The sequence below is a fragment of the Sebastes umbrosus genome, chromosome 22 (assembly GCF_015220745.1).
Source record: "Sebastes umbrosus isolate fSebUmb1 chromosome 22, fSebUmb1.pri, whole genome shotgun sequence".
Taxonomy (NCBI): Eukaryota; Metazoa; Chordata; class Actinopteri; order Perciformes; family Sebastidae; genus Sebastes; species Sebastes umbrosus.
This window is the reverse complement of record NC_051290.1, coordinates 15,066,449-15,090,599: the sequence shown is the minus strand read 5'-3', so window position 1 is coordinate 15,090,599 and position 24,151 is coordinate 15,066,449. Positions and strand designations below refer to the sequence as shown.

Sequence of the window (24,151 nt, the reverse complement as noted above, 5' to 3'; positions counted from 1 at the left end):
ACCTTTCAGCATATTGTAATTCAAGCTCTCTGACAGAAACTAGACTTCTGCACCTCCTCATGTGATTTTTTTTTCAGATTACCTGTCTCATGCACTACTGACAGGATATAGTGACCCATTTTATAAAATAACTTTTTTTAATCATATTTGCTCCATTTCTAGTCGCTGCTGCTTTAAGTTCTGTTAGTGGTTTTACCGTGGTTGTTTACACAAAGAAATTCAGCACCACGGACAGCACCCATTTATAAATTAATAAGAAAATGCAAAAATTAATGAGATGTTTAGGACCATGTGTGTGAATAGGGGGGGACAAGTCTTGTTGTCCCCCCACTTTCAGGTGTTATAGTAATAAAGTGGCAATGTCTAAGGTAGGTAGAACGCTGGCGATAATGTCTATATGGCGTCTAACATGTTGGACCTTTATCCAATCATAATCAACCATTTTCTAGCCTAGTTCAAATGAAATCAAAGAGTTCTGACATCTAGCCCGCTACAGTTTCATAATGTATCGAAAATGTTGTTCCACTTCTCAACGTATGAACTCTAAGAAGGTTTTCGTCTATGTTGGCTTAAAAGTCGAGGCTCAAAAGTTGGCCTCCATCTGACACTTGCTGACTGAAATCTCCAGAAGTTTTCAAGAATATACTTTGAACTTGCTAAAAATAGGGTAAAAAACACTTTGTTGTTTTGACCTTTTTCTGTAACTAAAATAACAAGAAGTAATTTGAATGTTTATCTTTGGGTGCGCATGACCTCAGACTAAATCTTAATGTTAGTCACCTTTGACATTTTAATGATTCTTCATTCTAAAAAAGCGATAACTTTGATTCGTTGTCAAACATTGCTGAATATCCTCATTGTTGGGCTTCGGCAGTGACGTGTCAGCTGGCAGAAAAACAAATGGACTTTGATATGTACTGAGTCATTCCTGGACTGGTGCCTTTAAATTAGTCTCATTGTTTAAAATCAAAAGAGAAAGAAAAGCCCTTCACTGTAATGATTAATTCCAACAAAACCTTAAGTTTTGTCAGTAAATTGGATTTCTGTGCAGTAGCTTTTTAACTGCCATTGTCTGTACCCCTCACCATGTTTAATTTCCTCCTCTGTCCTGAGCGTTCACATCAAGAAATCCCAACCGCAGCAGCACAGAGTGGACGCTATAATCTCTTCTAAACTATCACAGGCAAACAGCTCTTCTAACATCTCCCGTTTCCTCACCTGAAATCAAAATAGAGCAAGGAAGCTTTCACATATCGCCGTCTCTCCTCCCAGCGTGCTTCGGAGGGAATTAGGTCAGGGTTTGTTGGTAGCTATCTTTCCAAACTGGTCGTCTAGTATTGACGCAAATGGGGGAAATGTGGGGAAAGAAAACAAGATAAAAGGGATGAAAATGATTGTGTCTCAGTGATTGGATTTGTTATAACTCACGCCTCACAGTCAAGGAATGGTACTTTATAAAATGTAAGTTTTGACATTGAGCTGCCCAAAATTGGTGTGAATTCCCAGTGCAAACATGCCATATTTGGTGAAAGACTTCTAGTTAGTCAAACAAACAGAGGATTTGGAGTATTTTTTGAGCTTATACGGCGCAGGGTTTTGCTTCTACTTAAATTTCAGCTGCCAGTAAGGTAAAAGTGTTTAGTTGTGGCTGGTTTATCTGGCCTGCCAGAGAGTAGAAGGGGGATGGGGAGACATATGGGTGACTCATAGGTTTCCCCATTGCGGAAAATACAGGTTACAGTGGAAAAAAATACAAGGAAGACCAAAGGAGGGCCCTGGCTTATAGAGTAAATGCAGTTGACAATGAAGAGGCTATTTTAGGTTTGAGCAAATACGAAGCAATGTCATACTGTACGTACTGTAGAACACACACACACACATAGAAAAACACACACATTATGACCTGTGGAGACCTCCTGTTCAACAAACAAGTGGTGTAATTATATGCCGGTGTGGCGCTGCAGGTGGAATGTGCTAGCGATAGTCAAGCCCTTGTTGTCATAAGGACTGGAAGCAGCCCCAATAGCCAACAGACATGAGCTCACCATCATTACAATGAGAGGCGTGACCAAGCCCGTCACCGCTATGAACCTGATGTTGCCGTGGAGACAGGACACACACACACACATACACTCGCGCACACAAACACACATAGATTGGCTTAGAGTGACACCACTGGGAAATTAAAACGGTAGCCCAAAGCAACAGGCTTTTATTGGCCAATCACAGCTTGATCCTGGATGTGTTTGCCTTTGCAAGTTTGTGTGTGTGTGTGTGTGTTTGGCGCAGGGCACCGTACAGGTGCAACCACACATGCATCTGCTAATTATAATGACAATGTCAGCCAGTGTTGGAGAAATATTCACCACGCTTGTCTGGCATGTGGCATCAAGCAGAGAAGCGCAATTACTGGCCTATCAAATCATTTTACAGCTCTAGTTGTGTGTGTGTGTGAGGCTTTCAGCGCTGTCAGTGTTTTCTGATTCTGGAAAACAAAACACAAAAAAACATGAATTACCTGTTTCACAGCGTGCTCTGCTTAACTTAACTTACAGCTACCGGTACGTCAGGACTTGGGCTAATTGTAGCCAATTAGAAGACAGTTTGTTCACATCACTCATCGTCTTCTTGGAAATCAAAGGCAGTAAATAAAAGGCTTTATGCAGAAACGCGAACGCAGCATCCTGTAGCAACCTCTTATTACAGTGAAAAGCCAGAGGCAGTGCAGTGGAGGCAAAAAGTGAACCATTTTATTACATTAAAATGTTCCATACAAACGATGCATACACACTAGTTTCATATTGCTTCAGACATAAGTTTCTTTTCTGTTTGAATTCCAGTTAAACAACTCTGTAACAAAATGTAAGTACAACATTTATGAAAATATAAATCTCTAAACAGGTAAGTCAGTCCTGACAATACAAAGAATACAATAGAAACATTCATTATACCAGTATGTCAACTATGAGTTGCAAACATGTAAGTTATTAAAAGTCATTCAAGTTACTTAACATACAATAATACCGTTTACTGGCTTCCATATGGACACATTCAAATATACTCTTAAACTGGCATTCCAATATATTTTTAAACTTTTTAGCAAAGATAGCACATTGTCTCTATCATAAACGCAATCACAGTAGAACACTGAAACAATTTGGTAACGATATAATTACAGTACAAGCCTCAAAAAACAAATGAGACAGTCAACAAAATGAAACTATATCGGGACTTTGGCAATTACATAGTATCTTTTTTTTTCCAATTTAGAAACTCTTGGGAAATAAAGTATTTTAAAACTTGATGCTGCTACCCAGTTTGTAATTATCCAAGGGCCATTATCTTAACAGTTCAAAACTAGTAAACATATAATGAGAGGAATAGCCCTTAAAAAGTATATGTCAAAGTGTAAGTGTGTATTCAATCATGCCTGGCAGACAATTGGTCTCATCGGAGCTCAAAATTGCGTTTTGGGTTATTACAGACATGCTTAAAAAAAGCGATCATGGCACCTGCAAGAAGGTACAACCTTATAGATGAACTCTTTGTCAGCAGATTGTCAGAAAACCAGATCTAAATAGCTTTTATTTCAGCCTGTCACAATGTTACCAGAGTCACATTTCTATGGGCTTGAGGGTCAAAAAGATTAAGAGCTACATCACCCTTGTAAACACTGTGAAGATGTAAGAAACAATTTGTATTGTAGAAACTATTTCAGAATGTCTAAATACAATTTGTGCACAAATAATATCAACAGTGAGATAACTCAAAGACTGGTTGTGTGATCTGGGTACAGATTCGAAGTAGAAAGTACAAGTAAAAGTAAAAAAAGGTGATTGAAAGTGTAAATTTTGGTCATGATTTTGGCTGTAAAGGTTTTATACTTGTAACTTAAATGTGAGTTCATCTAACAGTTTTCTGCTTTGAACCTGTACTCAGATGTTCACAATAGGCAGTTTTTTTTCAGTGTAATCTCACAGTTGACACAATATCATTTAGCTTTTTTTTTTAAATTATATTATTATTTATATATTCACTTATTTTATTTTGACAGTCAAATGTTTTCTGCAACTACATTTTTTTCCCTACACATTCACAATCTTGAATTTTCCATGCAAAGTTTTTTTTTTCACAGGTTTACAAAAGCTGATGCACAACCAAAGGTTTTTTAAATTATTTCTAAACATCATTTCACAAGCTCACAATCTTATTGACCCTTATTTGATCCCATATATTTCCAAGTTTCCTGTCTCAGGTGTTAAGATGACGGCATCTTAATTTTGTATTGATACCAGTCATACATATGGAGACTGTAACATTTCAAGTTAGCTGTAGCCTGCAAGTACCTGCATGGCCTTGTGTATTTTTGTAGGCAAATCCAATAACTATTTTAAGACAACTCTAGATCACTTTAAACAATTTACACAATGTTTCCTATGAATAAATCTAATAGTTTCTCACAAACCACTCATAAAGTGCTTCCACTGTCTAAACCTATAAATATATTCACATGGCCAAGTTGTTTCAGTGAAACATTGGGCTAATATCACTCTGTCCTTTTCTACTGGAACATTTGAAGAAAGTCCACTAAACCTAAAGCAAGTACACTGTTTAAGGCGTGAATGTGTATGGTGCTATGCTACACTGTATGCTCAATAGTGGTGTTTCCCTTAAAACAAACAGCACACAAACTGATGGAACTGCAGGTAAATTCACACCAAATTTACGTAAACTGTTCCAAGAAATTTCTACAGCTATCATTACAAAGAGCAATGCCATCGATCTCTCGTGTTGTTGACTGGATCTCAGTACACTGATTGTTTAGATTTAACATCAATGCAAGTATTATGTAACTGTGTGTATACTGTGTTTACAAATTCCCTGCATTTTCATAAATCTTGTAATCTGCACATAAAGAACATTTTAAATTCCAGGCACTCACTTTGATTGCATTAAGCACAACATAACATTTTTAAGGAGTTGCACAAATTGCAGCAGCCAAAAAGGGATATGTACATATGTTCATAGTTCTTCCTTTTTTTTGTACAGTACCGACTGATGTTGATACAAACATAAATCTATTCTTAAACATTATGGCTTAATGTGCACAATGTAAATAAAGATAGTGTACAATGAAAGTGGCTAAGATCACTGGAATGGCTTTGAAAATGTTTGACCAAGACATTTGAATAATAACTTTGTTCTTCAAATGCAAAAGGACACATAATGGCGAACTAATACTCACAGAATTTACATTTTTCTTCTTTTCAAAAAACATAGCATTTTTCTAACAGTCTTCGTGTGTAAATCAAAAAGAAACTGTATCATAAGTTGGAAGTAAGTAATACATAATTTGAGTGCAGCGTTAAAACGGTCGGCCCATTAACTACCCAGAGGGCTGACATCTGCAGCTGAATCACGTGGCTGTAAACAAGAATCAACTGCAACCCCAGAGATTCTAAACTTCCTCACCTATCTCCACCTGCCTGTCCTAACTCCCCCCGCTTCTCTGATCTCCACCTATGACTGCAGCAGTTCACTCTTTTTTGTAGGCGTGGTCGACTCACCCTCACCAGAGTCCGACACGTTGATAGGGCTGTCCCTGGAGAAGACCTCGGTTGACTCCCTCCAAGTGCAGTCGGCAACGGTCTTAAAGGAATGGTTGCCACATTTGGGCCGCACCTTCTGCGAGGCATTGTTGACAATCTGTCGGCTGTTGGAGGTGGCTATCTTTATCTTGAGTGCAGCATCCACACGATCCACTACTGTGTATGTGCCGATGCTGCCGTCCTCGAAGCCAATGATGATGTTTAGTGCTCGCTGGGAGAGAGACAGGAAGGTGGGTGTCTTGTATAGGGAGCATGTGCCGATGCTCTTGCCATCAGCAAGGCGCATCACGATCAGATTGGACACAACACCAGCTTCATCGTCTTCATCACAGTTCCGGAAACAGACATACACTAGATAACGTCCATCTCTTGATAATTTCTGACGCCAAATTATACCAGCAGCATGGACAAGCCTCAACTTCCCGCTGTGAAGATCCAGGACATTAATATTCTCATCACCTTTGGAGACAATTCCTAGTTTCCCATTAGGCGAGATCTGGAAGTCCTCTAGATTTTTGAGGAAGTTGGTTGGCAGCTGGACTCGCCTGCAAACTGACTCATCTGCCACACTCCAGATGATGACGGTCTCTGTGGATGTGATGAACACCACGCAGTCAGGGCAGTCAGGAATGAGCTTGAAGTTGACGATGCTGATGCCATCATCACAGACAAACTTCTTGGATACGCTGCCCGACCACAGGCTGACAGCGAGGAGCTTGTTTTTGGAGGTTCCCACAAGGAAAGTGTTTGCTGTGGTGATCAGTGCATTCTGGAGGGTGACTAAAATGTTACACACTTTGTGCCCAGTCCCGAGCCTCCACACTCTGGAGGCGTTCTGCTCACAAAGGGACACCACAAACTGGTCGTTGTGGGTGATTAGCAGCTGTGATATTCTCTGTCCATTGATGCGGAAGATGTTTTCTCCAGTGTTGGTTTGCCAAATGTACTGACTGGATTTGTCATCTGAAGTCACCATGAGATCCCCTGAGGAAGTTAGTACACAGTTCTCCACTATGCTCTCGTGCTTGAAGACTGTCTCAATAAAGCCGGTGCTGAAGTTCCACTTGTGGACGGCTTCTGAACCATCCATAGTAAACACATAATCCTCTCTGCCGGACAGCTGCAAGGTCTGGATCTTCTTGCCTGTTTTGTCGATATTGGACATGGCGGTGATGATATCAATGTCCCAGACAGACAGCACCCCACTGCTGGCAACAGAAAGGAGCAGGTTGTGGTGGGCTGATTTGATGAGTTTGACGATAGCACCTGAGATCTCAATCAGGCTAGCCATGCACTGTCCACTGTCCCTCCTCCAGACAAAGATGGAGGAGGTGTTCTCCATGGAGGCCACAATGCTTTGTCCATTCTTGGAGAGAACAGCAGCCACGAAGCGTTCAGTGCGTTTGGCTTTGAACTTCTCTACCATTTTCCATACTTTTGTGTCCAGAACCTCGATACTTCTGGCCTTGCAAATGAGAATGGAGCGCTGGTCTTCAGATAACTCAATGCCCACCACTTCACTGTCATCCCCTCTGCAATCGTAATCCTCCATCAGACGTGGGTTGGTGATCTCTTTGGTGTTCCATACTGACAAACTTCCTTCATTGTCAACCATCACCATTTGGTGAAGGGTGTCCAGAACTAGAATGGACTTTACGAATCCCCCAGAAAACTCAGAGGTGACAGTGGCCAACTTGTCCCCATTTCCCAGATGAAAGATGGTTGCAGTGTTGAGGTACTGGCCACAGAAGGCATACATTCCATCTGGAGAGCACTGGACACAAGTCACCTCGTACCAGCAATGGAACTGGTAGAGAGGCCAACCGTAGAGTAGGTCAATAACGTTGACGTCTTTACTAGCCTCAAGCCAAGCCAAAGCATGATGCGTGGACAAAGTAAAACCATTGATGAAGGCCACCCCACCAGTGACACCACCATGCTTGGATCCCTTGATTTCAACCTCAGATAAAAGGCAGGATTTGTGATTATCATAGATGAGCAACGTGTTTTTGGTTGTGGCCACGACCAGATACTTTTCATCAGTGGTTAGCCTGATTCCAAGCACAACGGATCTGGCTGTGTCGATCTGTCTTTGAAGTTGTCTGCTCTCTACATCCCAGGTGCTGACAGACCCATCTTCGAGGGCTACAAGGACTATGTTTGGGGCGAGAGTGGGCAAGATCTCCACAATCTGCATGTAGCTAGAGCACAGAGGAAGCCTCTCTGGACTGTATGTGACATCCATAGAGGAGTGGAGAGGCACAATGGAGCAGTACTTCGGGCCATCTTTGTCACACTCCAGAAGGAGGTGTCTGAGCTTGGGGAGGGAGGTGACAACAGGCAGAAGCCTTTGCTGCAGTTCTGCAGACAGAGACGCTGGGTTCTTTATTACTTTAACCTTGATGCTACGGAGAGTGGTGGCCAGGAACTTCAGTTCTTTTTCTTGGGTGTAGCTGTAAGCTAGGTCAATGTCTGTTAAAGCCTTTTCAAACTGGCCAATCTTGATCATTGTGTACAGCCAGCTGAAGTTCATGATGACACCGAACATGAGGTCATCAGTGCGCCCACTCCTGGTAAGGTGGTACACCAGCTCTGTCATCTTCCTATGGTTGACAAAGAAAATGTCAGGCTCCAAAAGATTGCACTGGAACACCCAAGGCTGCTCTGGAGTCTGTCTGTCATAGGAGTACTTGTCAGAGGATGTTTTTTCATGGGACTGCTGAAGGTGGGGGTTTTTGTGGTGAGCTATATTCAGGGAAGTGAAATGGTTGTTATCGTAAGTGAAGATCTTCTTCCTGCCTCCTGCCCATGCCCCCAGGAAGTACTCAGCTAGGAGGCTGTGCATTTGATGGACGTCCTCCTCGTTGCTAAGATACAGCTTCTGGGCAATGAGATGCAGGTGTCTGTTGGCCCAAACCATCAAGGTGACATTACGTACCTGACGTTCCACCAGATAACCAGCCAGCTCCTCTTTGAGCCTTGCAACCAAATCATAGGAGATCCTCAAGGGGTTTTTGAGGTAAGTTGCCACAATGACATCGCCAAGAACTATATTATCAAGGGACAGAATATCTTCCAGCTCTACCTCAGTTAGCCCAGCCTTGGCCATGGTGATATACCCTAATGCTCGGAAGACAAATCGTTGGCCCAACTTGTTCTCCACTGAGTAGAAGAGCTGTTCTATGCTTTCATGCACTGTGGAGCACAGAGACCTGTCGTCCACATCTTTGTGAGACCTCCAATGAACTACTTCTCTGTAGATGAGGTTGACAAACATTGGCAATGTACACTTGGCAAGTGCTTCATTGACATAGATCTGTTGGCCTGATGTGACCTTTCTCTTCACCCCCAGCAACTGCTGTTTTAACGTTTGGCTGCAGAGCTTGCGGTCCCTCTGGATTAATTCCACATAATACCCCTCATCATGGATGAGCTGTCGAAGCTTCTGCAGGATGCCATGTTTGTTGGGCAACGTTGAGACTACAATGCGGACTGTCCGAGGCAGATGTATGGGGAGCCACCACAGCTTGCGAACTTCATCGGAATCTGAAAGCTGCTCAAGGGCATCCAGGACGATGACCAAGGGCCGGTGGAATGTAGATTCCCCTAGAAGGTTGATCAGGAGCTCCCTCATCTCCTGGATCTTGTTAGGCAAAAAGTGAATCAGGCAGCGGTAGTTTATTGCAATCTGTTCACAAATGCTCTGGAGGAGGGTGCGTAGGTCTGTGGAGAGCAGGCTGGAGCCAATAAAACGGACAATAACCACTGGGTCGGTTTCAGGGCCCATCTCTTTCTGCAGCCATGTGTAGGCCTGAAAAACAGCATTGAGAGATGACTGTTAGAATATATAAAATATACAGTTCAATATAAGGGTTTTTATAAATATTCCATATTTGAAAAGCACATGTGATAGTTACATAAGGCGAAAACAAATTAGTAAAATAAAAATCTTAAAATGGAAAACTTTAAGACATTTGTTTATATTTATTGAGTGAAATGTACTCTTGACTAACAAACACAGTCAAACAACTAGAATAATCAAAGCTCTACAGTGAAGCCAGAAGGATTTAATTAATTGTTATTCCAACAGTTTGAGGGCTCATTAGCACAGCAAGGAGAGTTTTCATACACTTTTACCTTATTCACCTTACCTCATATCTGTGCTACACCAAATTTCAATTTTTTACTAGACATAGATAAATGTGTAAATCTCAGTAATGTTAATTTTTACTGCCCTCAAGCATTCATACAGTAATTAATACATAGATTTAATTAATAAATGAATCATTTTTATCATCATTGGAAACATTCCATGAATGAGCTCTACTCCAACTTCTGAGGCTTCATTGATATTATAATTCCATTCATGAATTCATTAAATGGCCCAGCTGAGATTTCGGCAGACATTAAAATGTTATTTGACACTTTTAGGGCAACAGTGATGATGCCTACTCCACATTTGGCTGTGTACATGTGTCGGAGACTGGGAGAGAAAGAGAGAGCGGAATCTGTCGGCAGATTATTTACAATTTTAAATAACTGAAATGCAACAATGTAATAATAAGTCACACATATGTTACACATGTTACATTGAATACAGCTACGATGTACCTGCAGAACAGGAAGGTAAGTTCATAGAGCTAGTTGCATTTTCTCTCAACATAGCTTTCGTGAATCTGTATGCCTAATATGTACAAGCCTAACACCCACTATTACAATCAGACATAAATGAAAGTCTACAGAACTTTAATTAACCTGATTCTTACGTGCAGTAAATGCCAACCATTATCATGGGCCTGAAATTCAGCAGAGTCCCTGAAGACTAATTTCTGCATTGGCAATATCAATATTAACTGTCAAAGCAGCAATTGCACTGTTAGGAACCAATTACAGAACATACCGCTGCATATTATGCTTTAATAGTCTATTTAACAACTAGTGTAATTTATCATCTGATATGTATAATTCTGTGTACGATTTGGCTGATGATATGAAAACCTGTTTTGCAACCTTACACTACCTGTTATCATCAAAAAACTCTCCTGAGGCCTGAGGCTATGAGTTACCGAGAAGAATAAAGAATAAAAAATATCTTCGTCGCTTTGTTACATACAGCTAATTAAATTAAATTATCATTAAAGTGTGTGCAAAAAAATCTGTCTTGTTAGTAGGGCTGACCCGAATGCTTCGAAGCTTCGACTGTTGCCATGGTAATAGATCGTCAAATCAGCATTTCGAATGCTTCGTTTTTTTTTTTTTTTATAGTTTGTAATAATAATGTATAAATCCCAAAATAGCCCACGAATAAGGAATAATCCCACAACATTATTCATTATTCGTATTCAAATTAATTATTATTAGTTATTCTCATACGGATATCGCTGTTTGTTATGTGTAGAGGTGCGTGTGTGTACATTAGTGCGGCAGTGGCACTGTCCCGAAGCTTCGAATAGCTTTGAATATTTTTCACTGAAGCCCAAAAATGGTATTCGGGACAGCCCTACTTTTTAATAATCTAATTTTTTAAGAAAGTTGTGAAAGTATACTTTTTTTTACACATGCTTTTGTGTGTATTTGTAAATTTGAATCCAAGTTTTACAGCACATTGCAACCGTGCAACACAAAGCTTTGCCCCGAGTCCCACAAATGTTTGATGACATTCTGACCTGGATTCCTCTCGTCTCGGTTGACAGGTTTGAATTATATATCAAAGACAAGATATAAATTCAGTGTGTTAACCTGTGAGCCACTATTATCTACTTTACTAACCACACTGAGGTTTGTGGTTAGTAAAGTAGATTAAAGTAATTTACAGGTCATTACTATGTGCACAAATTATAGTTATCTACATTTGCACACTCTATATTCATATTACTACTGGCTTATCTTTGTCAGATTTAATAGAAACAGAAACAGGACATAATATATCCTGACTATTACATGACAAAATATTATTAAGAATGCCTCTGTCCAATTTTAGCTTTTGGGTTTACACATATCTGCATCACAGAAACTGTGGTTGGTCTGTTTTGTGTTTTAGTCCACTCAGACGAGTACAGGACCTCTGTTTTCCAAACCATCAGGTGGTCTGAGCTCAAAAGTAACACCATCAGGGTTCAGATGAATTAAACCGAACAGGTTAGGTGTGTATTACACCCTGTGGACTCGAGCACAGAGTTGTGGCACTGTTGCCCCATGCAGACCACTTCATCCTTTGAATTGTTTGGACAGCGCTGTACCTCTTTTAGTCAAATAGCATCCCTCTCTCCTTCAAAACACTCTTGCCACGTAGGATTTCAAACTATTTATATTTTAGTTTTAACTTGCTTTAAGTACTAAATGGCTGGAGATTAATACTCAGGACATTATGGTGCAGAAAACTACAATTATCACGCTAAAGCTTTGTGAGCAATATCCAACATCTGGGTTATATAGAGCTACTGGTTCTGGGTGCAAGTATTTTATGATCTAGTGCTTTTTCAGCCTTCAACAGACATGATAATGTCTGCAGTTTCACATGTAGAACTGGACTAAATGTGAACTGGACTGCCCACTCACATACTGTATGTGTATTGTTGCAATAAGGCTGTGTGATAAAACAGTAGGCTAATCTGTGTGGGCAGTAATAGTTTAAAAATGCTGTATATTATTTGATAAGTCATACTATTGAATCATTTTCAGTCATTCATTCATTTGAATCATTTGATTGAATCGTTTCATTTACTTCAGCCAAAACAGTCTTTTTAATTCTGAGAATTAGTAGTCAATGGGTTAAATTGATATCTGGATCTTTGTGAATTTCTTAAAAGAAAGTTTCCGATGATTTAAGAAAGCAAATTTTTCCTTTTCAGTTTACAAAAACTTGAAGACACAGTGTGGCTGCCAGCATGTTACAAGGAAGTTTTTGAAAGATCCACCTGGTATTGAAAACAGGAAAGTAAACTCCCCTGATGGAAACTGTAGACACATGGTCCTTAATCCTTATCCACGTTGTTTTACACACCTCCTTTGTCTCCTCTAATCTCTGCTTTATGAGAGTGTGTGTATGTACATTTAGTGTTGTTTTTACTTTCAATCTTATGTGCCCTGGTAATCTTTAACGCTGAAGTGTTAGACTTCAATCATTGTTTTATTGCGGTTATTGTACCTTGCAACATTTAAAGGTCCTATATTGTAAAAAGCGAGATTCTTTTAAATTGTAAAGCAAGTTTAAGTGATATATAAAGACTGTGAAAGTATCGAAACGCTCAATCTATGGAGGAATACACACAGCCCGTATTCAGAAACTGTGCCTTTGAAACAAGCCGTCACGATTTCTGTCCATTTGTGATGTCACAAATCAACGATATAAAGACCATTTCACAGTTTTAAACACACACATTCTGTCCCAGTTTATTTCTGGTTGCAGTGTATAGCTTCATCCGTAATTGCATACTATGCACTACATACTCAATAGGTGTACTATCGTCCAATATACTTTTGTGTGAATAAACAGTTGTATGTTTCTTTTTGGACGCACTGAGCAGTAATTTACGTCATAACTTCCTGAGAGCCGTGTAACCATGGTTAATCCGTGCCAACTTCCTGTGACCAAAACAACGATTTGTGAGAATCAAAATCTGAATTAATTTAAAAACTATATTATGCCTAGCAAAGTGACATCTTATACTTACAGTTAAATTTAAGCATTATTGACGTTACAGAGCTGTCCGCCATTGTCTGTTATGAATGTTGTCGTCACTACCGCATTGCATTGTGGGATATTTATGCTGCCGTAGTGTCCAGTGTTGCATACTGTTAATATTTCACCGGAAATAATATGCATTTCGTGTACTATTGGTTCCATACTAAGGTTTCGGACATACTAAAAAACTCACTTACTGTTTTAAGGTACTAAATAGCATGTTAGTATGGAATTTCAAAATGAAAATGCGCTAAAACAGCATTTCAGACAGAGGGTAAATACAGGCAGACAATAAGAGGAAAGTAACGTGTTTTTTTTTTTTTTACATTAAAGCATGTAAACATGTTCTAGTAGAAACACGAAATACAAGTATGAACCTGGAAATAAGCACGATATGGGACCTTTAAAGAAATTGGATGATACGAATGGCACTTGCAATAAATTAGTGTATCAATGTGACGTTTATTACAAAGGTTGAACAGGAGGGGTAGATCTGTGGGTTTGTGCTGTGTGGTCTTGGCTGTGGTGTGATCCTAATGTAGCCGGGCAGCCAGATGGCACACACAAAGCCAGAGAGGGAACAGAGAATACGGTGCACAAACACACACTACGAGCACGCCATTTGAGAAACAAATGAACGCAGAAATCTCTACAGATGTTCACACACAAAACTAATAAAAAAAAAAAAGCAAACCTGTGAAGTCACATGCAGATGTACAGCACACACACACACACACACGCGCGTGGCTTCACAGGGAATTAGAGGCATGTGCATGGTAATGGACTGTCTTTTGGCAGACGCACAGATGGTCAAGCAAGCGTTTGATGAGAAGAGATGAACAGTTGCACGCCCCCTCATACTGTGCGGTACAAAGATGGACACATGCTCAGATCAGACAGACAGATGAGCGCAAGCGTGAACACAGAGCGAGAGCTGGCCAAAGAGAGAGAGAGAGGGGTGGGGATCACACAAAAAAAGGAGGAAGATAACTCCATCATTTTTAAATATTCTCACCTGTTTGGCCACCTCAGATAGCAGCAGCGTCTTCCCAGTGCAAGGCCCCCCGTACACCACCAGAGGGCTCTGCCTGCTCCCCTTGGACGGCATAAGGTACTCTTGCACGTAATCCAACGACTCGGTCTTGAACTCGTAGAGCTCCGCGTAGCTTTTACAGAGCGACGAGTGCTGCAGGATCTCGTCGTACAGCGGGTCGCTCTCCGTGCCAAAGTTCTGCTGGACCGTGGCTTGGATGATATCAACCATGTCCTCGTAGAACTGTTTACACAGACCCTCCACGTAGTGGCTCTCCACTTCCTGGGAGTAGCCCAACTTCATGTCGCAGTGGGTGACCGAGGAATAGACGCGGAGGTTGGAGGCGGCGACGACCGTGGGGATGAACTCGTCCCGCACCTTCAGGAGGCGTTCGTAGGCTTCTTGGTTGCGCATGACGCGGTCGCCGCTCACCACGATGTCCATGTATCGGGTCATGTCTGGGATTTTGGCGAAGCGGTCGAAGTTGGCGATCTTGCGAATGTAGCAGACACATTTCCTGAGAAAGGCAGGAGTTTGTTTCCCAAGGGCGAAGTCTAATTCATCCTCCAAGGCTGAAATAAGAGAAAAAATACAATTTAGAAGTCTTCCTCAACTTCTCTATATGTACTAACGACCACCTCTGGATTATAATGTACAACTTGCAAAGATAAACGTCTAACAGATGTAGGATTTAGATTTCTTTCACGAGCAGATTTTAGAAGCTTTTAGCCTCCGATTAGACAGATTTCTCTCGAGTCTTATTTAAGAAGAAATAAAGATAAAATCGCAAAAGCCAGCACTACTGAACTGTATCACTGACGGAAATTTCTGCCAGCATCTCCTGTGTAGTTTAACTCACATGGTAGCCTGCTAATTAGGTGGGAGAGAGAAAAGTGTGAAAGGAAAGTTCCAGGAGACACAACTTCCTCTGTACGGTACAATTAAAGCCCAGTGTGCTCAATTAGACTGCGGTTTCCTGACACAAAAGAGTTGCTTCCTTTTTATGCGAAATTAGAAAACTTGCAATTACTTAATTAGCTTTGTATCATTCTTTATTTCCTCCACAACAAAAAGGCTACATGCCGCGCCTGCTATATAAGAACAGGGCCTCTAAAACAAGGACTTGTCATTGGATCCTGATGGCATATTGCTTAGATCATCTCCTGCAGTGACAGCCGGAGAAAAGAACAAGAGATGTCTTGAAATATTAATTCAGTGCTGTCCAAACAGTTTGGTAATAACTGTGTGATTCCCAAATGGAGTCTGTTACAGATGGAGCACGTTACATCAACCTTACTGGGTGAAAATAAACAGTGGGAGGAATTGTTGAAAATGTCAGAGTTGTATCTTTAGTTTTTATACCAGCAGAGGTATGAAAGTCTGAGAATAACTGTTTTTTTTAATTTATTTGAGTCTCTGTTTTGATGTTTGATCTTAATAGGAGCGCTCAGATTGGCCCTTTTGATGGAAAATAATGAGTATATTTTCAAGAACCATGTTGAATTTTAAATTGTGGCTTTGTGATTAAAGAGGACCTATTATGCTTTTGTGCTTTTTCCCTTTCCTTTAGTGTATTATATAGTTTTTTTGTGCATGCAAAATGTCTGCAAAGTTATATAGCCCATAATCCGCGCCAAAAGGAGTAACTCTCCCCCACAGAAACACTGCTCCTGAACTGACTCAAACGCCTTGATTGAAGTCCCGCCTTTTCTTCCGTAACGTGGTGATGTCACCGAGTAACACATTTGCATAATATCTGACTAGCGGCTAGTTTGGCACACCCTCAAACAAAGCTAGTTAGAGCGGAGCTGGAGTGGAGTTTGAAGAGTTTGGTTCTGTTGAACAATCACAACAGAGTGGGCCAGCTGACCAATCGGAGCAGACTGGGCTTTTCGGAGACTGAACGTTTCAGACAGAGGGTGAAAAGAGGTGCAGCAGCACAGCCCATATGAGAAAAATAAAGCGATTTTTGAATATTAAAGGATGTAAACATGTTCTAGTAGGAACCCAAAATACATATGCACCTGAAAATGAGCATAATATTGCCTCTTTAACACGACATACAGTAGAGTTCCTCAATAATTAGACTGATTATCACTGAAAATATTGGAAAATAACAAACAAAACATGAATAAATGGTTGAAAAGTGGTCATGAAAAGTCACTTTTCAGAAAAAAAAATCTTTTCTGTTTTTACCTTTCATTGCAAAACACTGTTTGGATTCATTACAGAGAGGTGAACATACAATGTGATCGATCAATCAATGTCATCGGCCGAGCTGAGTCTGACAGATCCTGATTACATCTCATCTCCTGTTACCACTTTAGTGACAAGATGACGGCCTACACATCAGCCTCACTCATTAAATATATGGCCTTTGCCATGTGATTTTTTTCCCCCCTGAAGGGTAATTTTTTCTTGTACATTATGTTAGAAGAGGCTTTTTTTTATTTCAGGTTAAATGGTTGTGCCTCGTGCCTCATGCCTGGCATGTAAATATTATTTTTTGGCCCAGATACAATGGTACACAATATTACAATTATCAGACATATTATTTGTGTAGTTTGTTTGGTTTTCTAGGAGAAATAAGCTGACTGTATATCAGCATCGCTTATTTTATGCACTGTAGCAATCAGTGGGCAGTCTCCGGGTCCAAAAAGTGAGTGAAAAGTGCCTTAAACTTGCATTATTTCTAATAGGCAGCAGGGGGCGACTCCTCTGGTTGCAAAAAGAAGTCAGATTGTATAGAAGTCTATGAGAAAATGACCCTACTTCTCACTTGACCAAGGGGACATTTAAATTGCTTGTTAAATTGAACAATGACCCATATAACACAAACATATTTAGTTAACTATAATAGAAGACTAAAATCCAGCAAATATTTACATTTGAGAAGCTAAAACCAAAGAAATTTGGCATTTCTGATTAAAAGATTATTTAAACAATTAACTGAAAAATGTTTCAAAGTTTACAATTATTTTCTGTTGTTCGACTAATTGATTAATCAACTAATTGTATTGCTCGGAAATAATAGATACATTGCAGTACATGTGAACATGAACATGTTGTCGTTTTTCATAGAATCATATTTGCATTTAGAGATTGACATTTGTGTCATCATCTTAAAGGTCAAATTTTTTTTTTTTAATGTAAAAATAAATAAATCATTTTATAAACTAAATAAAAGCCCGGAGAGATAGAAGTGACCTTCCCATCAGACAGTAAGGCATGTTCCAAACTTGAAAAGAAGTGATCAAAAGATGTGACATGAAAAGAAGGAAGTCGACCTGAAACTAACCAGAGCAAAGGAATTTCTTGGCCTGAGCGATCTTCATGGTCCCCTTCTCCTGAAGCTGCAGCACCGCCGTTCGGAAGATCCTCTTGATCTCCTCCGACACATTCCTCCAGGCCTTGTCATTCTTGGTCTTGGCTGCGCTGCTTGACTCCATCTAGGCAAAAGACCGGGAGCAGGGAGACGACAGTCTGACATTAGACATGCACTGAGGGAATGTAGTCATTCATGTTTTCTTAAGTACTGTGCAGAAACATACTGTAACAAAGGGAATATTGTTCTGTGTTTCATGTGAGAAACATTCATTTAGAAAGAGTGCTTTATGTGAGCTGGATTGCTTGAGAAACTCTTGAGTGATTCTGCTGTCTAGTATCTAGAGATTCTTTCTTATCTTAATGTTTTTAGCATCCTAAAGTTTGTTAAAGTGCTACACTGACCAACAAGGTACAGTTTTTATTAGAGGTGGGGGAAAAATCGATACAGCGTAGTATCGTGATATTTTGCGTGGCAATATTTTATTGATACACTGACGTCAAGTATTGATTTTAGACTATTAACCTCTTAACAATCGAGCCGCTATTCCGTCTTTCAGATGTTGTAGTGAACTCAGTCTTAAATCTAGAGTGAACACATCACATCATATGAAACTAGAAAAACCTGAGGAATCCATTGGTACCAACCACATCATGTTAACTTGTTGGGGAGAACGCTAAATAATGCTCCAAAACTACACTAAATTTTGGGCGAGGAAAAACTGGCATTGCCATATTTAAAGGGGTCTCCTGACCTCTGACATCAAGATATGCGAATGAAAACTCTTGAGATGAACAGAGTGAAAACTGTATTATTATGCAGGCCACTTATTAGATAAAACAGATGTTGACAAACTGCATAATTTGCAGTTGAAAAAAGTTAATAAATCGCAATATATCTTATCGCAATACTCAGCATATTGCAAAATGTTTAAAATCGCAATAAGATTGTGCATTAAATATCGTGATAATATCGTATTGTGATAATATCATATCGTGGGGCCTCTGGTGATTCCCACCTCTAATTTTTATGACTTAAGTGAAACTCAAACCAACATTCTCGTGCAGTTTTTTAACTAAACCCATCCAGATATTTTATAACCTCTATAAAGATAACAAGGTGAAACTCAGAAGCTAAAACTGTTTTTTATGAAATTAACTATGCTGACAGAATTGTTGTTAAATGACTTTTATGGGGTCATTTGCATGTAAACTAACTTTTTAAAAAAACTTTTTTTTGGCAAACAGTAAAGCACAGGACTTCAAAGGGGCTCAGGAGCTGCCTGAGACCAAACCTACTTTGCTCACAAGCTCAAAACAAAGCTACTTTTCTTCTCTGTATGTGCATATAAAATATGTTCCTCAAGGATAATTTAATTCATGAACCGCGGATCTCAAGGACAAAACTCCATTATCAGCACTGTTAAAACCTCCATGTGGGTAAAATAACACATAAAAAAAAAATCCCTTTCCTGCCCCTGTAGTCATAGCACTTTGGCTGTACTCACAGAGTTCTGGTAGTTCTTAAGCATTTGGGCTTTGGGTTTGAGGTAGTATGCGGGTGGCACAGAGTTTTCATCCCTGCAGTACCACTCTTCCAAGATGTGTGTGTCCAGCCCCGCCTCCACAGCTGCATCCAAGATCATCTCGAACTCCGCTGATTCCACCTCCCCTGGCACTCGGATGCTGCCGTACTTTTCTCCCACCAGACCCTGAAGGGAGGAAGGAAGGAAAGATAGATAGAGGGCAGGGGAGGTGAGAAAAAGAGAGACAGGAAATGCATATAATCATGATCCTTCAGACTGTTTTCGGGCTCTATTTTTTGGATCAGTGGCGCAGGGTGAGTACTAGAGTCAATGATGCACACAGTGCGACTTATTTAAGGCAATTCCAGAGCCACAGGCGCAACTGTGGTGCAGTTGGGACATCCACCGGGCCATGAGGGATGTAAGCTGCCGCCACGATCCCCCGCTATGGTGCATACTTACAGCTCTATCTTGGGTTGAAATTGCTGTACACCACAGCCCCATATGTACAGTCTGCAGTTTAAAGAAGAAAATGTTGCACCCCTCTTCCCACGTAGAAACATTTATGTTTTCAGTAAGTGTTGAAAACAACAATCGTGTGCGAGAAAAAGACTGTGTGTTGTTTGATGAAAATGCCATCTGCCCGCCATACGTCACACGCTATCACTTAAATATCACAACATAAAGATATGTAAAAGACAGAAAATAGCAATGAAAGCTAAGGGAAGATGAGTAATGCTACTGTGTGTTGACACTACGAGCGACAAAGCAGACGGCTACGAGTCATTTTCAATGGAAGCCGGTGACATGAATCTACAAACTGAGTTAAAGGCACTGCCCCACTGGCTTCACTTTTCAGACCCAGAGGCTAACCACTGCGCGGGACACTTGTCGTTGCGTGACGGCCGTGATGCGCTACAAATCAAATTGAGCTGGCCTCAACCTTTTTCAGCGCTCCAATGATGCGGCGAAGCGACAATGGATCATATGTTTTTGTTTCACCATTTCCGCTCCCCTTCTATCCCCCCACAATTCCTCATCCATTCAATCTAAAAAAATGGAAGAAAAACACATTTTAGCCAATTCGCAGTGCTATTTAACTACATAACTACATTATGGCTTGGCGATATGAAGATATATATTGTCAAAACGATATAGAAATATCTGTCGTATATATTTTTCTCTATTGTTTCTATTGCAATGTCGAAAAACCAGTGGCCGAACTGCGTTACTGCAATATATTCAGTACGTAATTTGGACGATACTTTACATTCTGTGGTTATTTCATATACAGTATTTATTTATCGAAATAACCACATCTGAAGAATAAGAAAAATATTTAAGTTGTTACTGTTTTAGTTCTGTAACAAAAGAGAATGAAGTAGGACTCACTTTGTGCCCTGCTACTCTTTAGAGTGGCTATTACTCAGGAACACTGAACAAAACCCCTAATAATTAGTGCTCCGTATTGCTCAATACTAGTGTCGATATGATCCTGAGCAACAGCACGGACACCAAAATGATAACTTTAAAACTAAGTTACGATATAAATGTGGAAATATGTGATCAATTAATATGTAAACTAGATTACAAATCCAACCAAACATTCAATGCTAGCTCTAGCACTTAACTGGTGTACTATGGGGGCATTTTAGTCGGTACCTCTAAAGATCTGAGGTTCAATACCAATCCCGGCTCATAATTCATTGTTTTCAGTAAGAAAAAGCAGATTTGTTTGAATGACACACTGTTATGTAAAACACAGCGCCTTGGCCAAATTTCCTAATGCTCTGTAATCAGTGGTATTAAGGGAAATGAGCAGATTTGCTTTATATATAGAACAGATGGGAATGTTTTAAATGAAAGGAAATGAATGCATTCATTAAAGGGAGGAATGTAGATTTGTGAGCATCTAAGACTGTGAAATTTGATTTATTATCACGACCACTGACATCATCATCAGTCTTGTACACCGAAGCCAATCGCTCTCCTTGATCTTTTTAGTCAGAAACTAGAACACTCAACACAGTGGCTGCATAATTAGGCATCATCAAATTAAATAGTGGCCTTTTCATCCCACTATTATCTCCCACTCCACATGGCATATCTACTGTAAGCTCCAATGAGTCTCCATTCTCCCCTTCGGCAACTACGCGCACGCCGCTGAGTGACAGCCGATTCAATACCGTCGGAAATGATCAGGGCCGTTTCCTGGCACGATCCCTGATGTGCATTCGAGGACAATGAGAGCCAAAAAAAAAGAAAAGAATCAGTGGAAACCCCTCCGCTCCATGACCAGCTGATCTTTACTCCATGTGTCGTAATTCTCAAGCAGCCGAGGCCTCGGGGCGAAGACGCAGAGCGAGTGAGGGACAAGCCAAATGACTGTGAGCTCCGATGAGCAGGAAAACTACGTCGGTGCGCTCACGGCAATGACGCTTCAAAGCCATTCCATGTTGGACTCCTCGTTCCCTTGGCAGTCGCAGTGGGAACAGATGCAGCGAACAAGCGGAATCAGATGATGGCATGTGGCAGGGTCCGTAGGACGGCCTCCTCTCAACAAAAAAAACCCACAAATGCCCCGTGGTGCATTCATTTACATTTGTACAGTTTTGTGGCCGTGTTGCACAAAACATTTAATAGCAAAGGTTCATTTTGCAGCTTCTTTTTTGGATTTGGAAGATAGTTTCCATGTACAGTATCAGTTGTTTTGGCGGAGGAGGTGTCATTTTTGGAAAAGTGTCAAAGTTGGATATTGGATCCAAACCCATCATTCCCATTATATAAACATTTAGCTGACCCACTTATCCAGTGAAGCAATACACTAAGTGTATGTATCCTGCACCAATGGTGACAAATAATGGTAAAAAAGATAAAACAATCCCCTGAATATTAAAGAATTTGCAATAAAACAAGAGGGTAAAAAGGAAAATGGTGCTACATGGTAATAAATAAACCTCCCTGTGACAGAAATATTCAAGTACATCCACTAAAGCAAGAAGCCTCATAAGAAGATAGTGCTAATTTAAGTACAGAACATGAGCCAAGCATATCTGTAAGACGGAAAAATACCAAATGGAGGAAGAAAGGAAAGGGATTCCCTCTAGTGTGTAGCTCTCTGTGCTCTCTTCCTGCCAAAACAAAGAGCTTAATAGATAATTAGGGCACAGGCTGCTCACTATCTTCAGTTGGGATTGACAGGAAAGGTCATAAGCTACATTCAAGACCAAATTGTTTCAGGTGAAAAAAAGACATAATTAACTGCATCCGTTTGCTCTCCAAAACACTGAAAGATCATTTTCAGCTCTTATACTTAAGACAGTATTAAACAGTATACAGTATTAACAGTATACTTCACTTTAAATGCTACAGGAGAGGAGGACTGGGTTAGGACGAGGGATAGCGATGTGTTTGGCAAAAATAACGCAACATTGGCTGGTGTTAGTGTAAACTTCCCCGAATCAAATAAAGAGCACACTAACGTTAGCCTACAGTCTGATACTGTAGCATCAGGACTGACTACCACAATGAGCTTTACTTTATGTAACCTGTAACCCCACAAATTAATTCAGTGTGAAACCATAGACTGTAGCCTATATAAAGATGGACGACATGACAGCTCCCCAAAAGTGAAGCCAAAACATCTCGATTGCCCCCTGGTGGCTGGCTGCAGTACAGCTCATAAATCCCGGGTCAATCTCAAAAGTCAAAGTACACGTCAAATACATTTTTCCCAAAGATGGGTTCTGTGATTTTAGGCACTTATTATCACGCTGATGTATGTTCAAGTGTTCATATTTCTGATAAGTTTAGTTTTAATTTGTCATAGTTATTTGATGCTATCAAAAGAGGGTAAAACGTCATTATTGACAGCTGCGATTCTCTCTCGCTAACAAGCTGCGGCCGTGCTTGGCTCGCGATTGGTTCGGCTGGGACCTCGATAATGCAGTTCCACCCACGCTAGTTAGCCAAACATGCTACTAGCCTACTTACGGTTGCTGTTTCGAGATTTAGCAATAAATTATTTGCTTTTGAGGCTTATATTTAATGTGCTGCATAGCGCCATGAGTTGATGGTGAGTTAAATCTACCAATATTATAAGATAATACAGGAAACACTTGACTGGTTAGACGCATCTTAGATTTTCTAAGGACCCCTGACTGAACAGATTCTCGAACCACCGGGCTGCCCCGCAGGTCACCTCATCAGCCCTCTTTAGATTGGCCTTCTATGACTCACGGTGCTGCAGTGATGTGTCAGTAGAGGATGGAAGCTGAACCACAGTAATGCTGAGAGAGAGACATATAGTGTGAGAGAGTGAGAGGATGAGAGAGAAAACACTCTCCAAGTTTGCTGACAAAGTCTCTGTCAGGTTGCCTCGCGGTGATATAGCAGAATGAATGGAGTGGCTGAGTGTGTGTGTGTGTGTGTGGAGATGGAGATTAGGATAAAACCAACTGGTGTTTCCTATCAAAATGACAAAATAAGGTGTTCAAATGCGAACACACATTCACATCACTCCACCCTTCCGTGTAATCCACTGTCACTTCTGTCATCCAGCCCAATTTACCGAAGCCAAACGGTAGAAGATGTCCAAATATTTGCTGGGTGGTTTTTAACATCCCTGTCTTAGCCAGGGAGCAGGCCTGGAATGAGGCCATCTAAAGTGGATTACAGCGTGGCAGCTGACAAGCTAGAACCTTCACTCCTCTCTCTGTGTGTGTGTCCATACGTGTCTCGTTTTTGCAGGGGGACCGAGGGGTTGCAGTAGTTCTTATTACACTTTAGCAGCCGCAGGTGCAAAAAACACAGGAGGCTAAAGTGACAATAGCAAAACAGATAGCGGCCAAATGCAATTCCAGTTTTAGCCGCACTCCCCTCCCTCCATCCTCTTTTGGTTTTTCATCCCTGGAAGGGGTTTTTATACTCCGGCTAAGTGCACTTTATCTGATGAGCCAGTTGGGAGAGGCGGCTA

The 24,151-nt window shown here is 40.6% G+C and overlaps 1 protein-coding gene across 3 annotated transcripts in view; it reads right to left on the bottom strand.

Moving 5' to 3' along the window:
• Window positions 1-2,727: 2,727 nt before the first annotated feature.
• LOC119482013 (NACHT and WD repeat domain-containing protein 2) overlaps window positions 2,728-24,151 on the bottom strand; it is a 58,317-nt gene continuing 36,893 nt past the window's right edge. For all 3 annotated transcript variants that reach the window (XM_037759370.1, XM_037759371.1, XM_037759372.1), the window contains 4 exons: window positions 19,159-19,362; window positions 17,625-17,775; window positions 14,309-14,898; window positions 2,728-9,420 (listed from right to left, as the gene is read on the bottom strand). In XM_037759370.1, coding sequence (XP_037615298.1) covers window positions 5,521-9,420; window positions 14,309-14,898; window positions 17,625-17,775; window positions 19,159-19,362 — 4,845 coding nt within the window. In that variant the 3' untranslated portion in view covers window positions 2,728-5,520. The remainder of the gene's footprint in view (window positions 9,421-14,308; window positions 14,899-17,624; window positions 17,776-19,158; window positions 19,363-24,151) is intronic.